We start from the raw sequence: 3,522 nt of genomic DNA, 5'->3' as shown, positions 1-3,522 counted from the left end.
CCCCCCCCCCCCCCCCCCCGGCACCACTTGCTCCTCCGCCCCAATGCTGCGGTTTTGGTGCTTCCTCCCTGTGCTTCAGTGTGATTTTGGGGGCTGGTGTGACAGCCTCCCCCACCCCACCCCAGCAGTGGCCAAAATCCAGCAGCAGGGCTGGGGGGAGCCTGGGTGCCCCCCCCTGTTCTGGGGAGTCGCAGCCTCGGCGCCGGGTCCCCACGATGGGGCACGGGGGAAACTGAGGCAGGAGAGGTGGGAGCATCAGGGCAGAAAGTGTGTGTGTGTGGGGGGGGGTGTTTGGGGGGCAGCTGTGTCGGGGGATGTCCCTGGGTGCGCGGGGACTCTGGGGATGTGACATGGGGACTCGGCTGGGGAAACATCTTTTTCTCTTTCTTTTTCAGTTTCTTTTCTTTTTCTCTCTTCATCTTTTTTTTTGTTCTTTTCTTTTTTTTTCTTTTTAGATCCATTTTCTTCTTTTTTCTTCTTTTCTTTTTTTTTTTTTTGGATGTTAGCTTATAGTGTACTACAACCCCACACACACACTCCAGAGCTCCATAATAACCTGTTTCTTCTGCTATTTGTTATTATAAATAGCCATAGTTATAGATCACTCATTTCTTCATCTTTTTTTTTGTTCTTTTCTTTTTTTTTCTTTTTAGATCCATTTTCTTCTTTTTTCTTCTTTTCTTTTTTTTTTTTTTTAGATCTCTTCTTCTCTCTCTTCTTCTCTCTCTTCTTCTCTCTCTGTCCTTTTTCTTTTCTCTTTCTTTTCTCTCCATTTTCTTCTTTTTTCTTTTCTCTTTCTTTTTCTCTCCATTTTCTTCTTTTTTCTTTTCTCTTTCTTTTTCTCTCCATTTTCTTCTTTTTTCTTCTCTTCTTTTTTCTTCTCTTCTTTTTTCTTCTCTTCTTTTTTCTTCTCTTTCTTTTTCTCTCCATTTTCTTCTTTTTTCTTCCCTTCTTTCTTTTTCTCTCCATTTTCTTCTTTTTTCTTCCCTTCTTTCTTTTTTCTTCCCTTCTTTCTTTTTTCTTCCCTTCTTTCTTTTTTCTTCCCTTCTTTCTTTTTTCTTCCCTTCTTTCTTTTTTCTTCCCTTCTTTCTTTTTTCTTCCCTTCTTTCTTTTTTCTTCCCTTCTTTCTTTTTTCTTCCCTTCTTTCTTTTTTCTTCCCTTCTTTCTTTTTTCTTCCCTTCTTTCTTTTTTCTTCCCTTCTTTCTTTTTTCTTCCCTTCTTTCTTTTTTCTTCCCTTCTTTCTTTTTTCTTCCCTTCTTCTTTCCCCCCCCTGCCCCCCCAGGAGCTGACAGGAGGCCGGGCAGGGCCAGCCCTGTCGGCTGCTGTTACAAGCGGTGTCTCCGTGTCCCCGGGGGTGTCACAACGGCTCAGCCGAACGCTCCGTGTGGAGGCGCCGAGCCCCCAGCCCCCCCGGGGCCCACGGGAGACGGCGTCTCCCTTCACATCACCGCGGAGAATATGGTTTTGAAAAGTGACACCGAAGTTGGGGAAGAATTGACGACTTTGTCAGGGCCACCGAGAGGTGGAGGGAGGGGGGGACACACCATGACACCCATCTCCCTCCCGCTCCTGGGTGCTTGGGGTACAGTGCACAGCCACAACTTTTCCCTCTTGTGTTAAAAAACCTGAATTTGGGTTAGTTTGAGGCATGCCCATGGCAGGGATGGGGAGGGGGGTGATCCCAGCTGGGGGACGGGGGATGTTTTGCCCTCGGTGACACTTCATCCCCACCACAGGGTGAACCTGGCGCTGGCCTACACGGAGCTGACGGAGGAGCTGTGTCGCCTGAGGAACCTCAGCTCCCTGCAGAGCCAGATCCTCCGCGCCCTGCTGCAGGAGAAGAGCCTCAACGGCGGTAAGGGGGGGTCCGGGGAAGGGGGGGGGGCTGGCACCCCATGGCTGGATGGGGCTGGGATGCCAAAAATGGGGATATCATGCTGGCTGCCTTCCTCCTCTGGCTGGTGCTGAGCTCCTGCTTGTGTCCATCCCATGGAGCATCCCTCTATGGGACCATCCCTCTCCAGGAGCATCCCTTCCCAGGACCATCCTTCCCCAAGAGAATACCTCCTAGAGAGCATCCTTCTTTGGGATCATCCCTCTCCAGGAGCATCCTTCCCCAAGAGAATCTCTCCTCGAGAGCATCCCTCTCCAGGAGAATTCCTCCCCAGGAGCATCCCTCCCCAGGACCATCCTTCCCCAAGAGAATTCCTCCTAGAGAGCATCCTTCTTTGGGACCATCTCTCTCCAGGAGCATCCTTCCCTAAGAGAATCCCTCTCCAAGAGCATCCTTCCCCAGGAGCATCCTTCCCCAAGAGAATGCTTCCTAGAGAGCATCCCTCTCCAAGAGCATCCTTCCCTAAGAGCATCCTTCCCCAAAAGAAAGCCTCCTAGAGAGCATCCTTTTTTGGGACCTTCCCTCTCCAGGACCATCCTTCCCCAAGAGAATCCCTCCTTGAACCATCCTTCTTTGGGACCATCCCTCTCCAGGAGCATCCCTCCTGCCAGGGTCCCCACACCCACATCCCCCCCATCCATCCGGGATGCACATGGCTGAGGAGGGCTATTTTCTGTTGCCACCACCTCGCTGATGGAGGGGGGGTCATTTTCTGTGTTCCCCCCAACCCTTCTCTCCCTTTGCAGGCCAGCGTCACTCCCCGCTGTCCCAGTGCCATTCCCCAGCCCAGCAACGCCGCTCGCCCGCCCCCCAATGCCCCTCGCCAGCCCCCCCGGGCCGTTCGCCAGCCCCTCAGTGCCAGTCGCCAGCCCTGCAGCGTCGCTCGCCGGGACCCCCCAGCCAGTCGCCGGCCCAGCAGCGCCGCTCGCCAGCCCCCGCTCCCTGCCAGTCCCCTGCCCAGCAGCGGCGCTCCCCGGTCCCCCCTCCTTCCAGCCAGTCCCCTGCCCAACAACGCCGGTCACCGGTGCCACCACCTTGCCCGTCCCCGGCTTCGGCGTCACCGCACCGGTTGCCCGGCGAGAGGATGGAGTTGGGTTACGCCAAACCTTCCAGCCGCCACATCAAAGCCGGCTTCCAGGGCCGCCGCAGCTACTCGGAGGTGACCAACGTGGCCCTTTACCAGCAGAACCGCTCGCTCTGGCTCCAGCCCGAAGCCTCCACCCTCCCCAAGCACCGGCCCTACGGAGAGGTTTATTTGGGGGGCGGCGCGGGGGCCCCCCTGAGCTCCCGTGAGCCTTTCGAGGAGCACCTGCGCTTCGAGAAGCAATCCTCGGACGAAGAGGAGTGGGCCCTCCCCAGCCCCCCCAGCCCCGAGGCGGGGGCCATCCGCTGCGCGTCCTTCTGCGCCGGTTTCCCCGTCCCCGACGCCGAGGCCGCTCACCGGACGGCCGCTGCCTACGCGCGGGCAGAGCACGCTCAGTCCTGGCCTTCCATCAATGTAAGCATGGTACACCCCCCCCCACATCATAACCCCCCTCCTGGGGGGTGGGTTTGGGTGGAGGGAGAAGCAAAAGAACCCCCCCTTCCCTCCACACCCTGCCTCAGTTTCCCCATTTCTATCCGGCTGC

General features: G+C 55.7%; 1 protein-coding gene across 1 annotated transcript in view; it reads left to right on the top strand.

Annotated features, from left to right (window-relative positions):
- The window catches only part of TBKBP1 (TBK1 binding protein 1), a 68,836-nt gene that overhangs the window by 12,737 nt on the left and 52,577 nt on the right, over nucleotides 1–3,522 (top strand). Inside the window, exons 5-7 of the mRNA XM_014958930.1 lie at nucleotides 1,283–1,461; nucleotides 1,737–1,855; nucleotides 2,641–3,439. Of these exons, the coding sequence (XP_014814416.1) occupies nucleotides 1,283–1,461; nucleotides 1,737–1,855; nucleotides 2,641–3,439 (1,097 nt within the window). The remainder of the gene's footprint in view (nucleotides 1–1,282; nucleotides 1,462–1,736; nucleotides 1,856–2,640; nucleotides 3,440–3,522) is intronic.

This window comes from Calidris pugnax, unplaced genomic scaffold, assembly GCF_001431845.1.
Source record: "Calidris pugnax isolate Ruff unplaced genomic scaffold, ASM143184v1 scaffold335, whole genome shotgun sequence".
NCBI classification, from domain to species: domain Eukaryota; kingdom Metazoa; phylum Chordata; class Aves; order Charadriiformes; family Scolopacidae; genus Calidris; species Calidris pugnax.
Note: the sequence above shows the minus strand (reverse complement) of the source record. Positions and strands in the feature narration are given on the sequence as shown.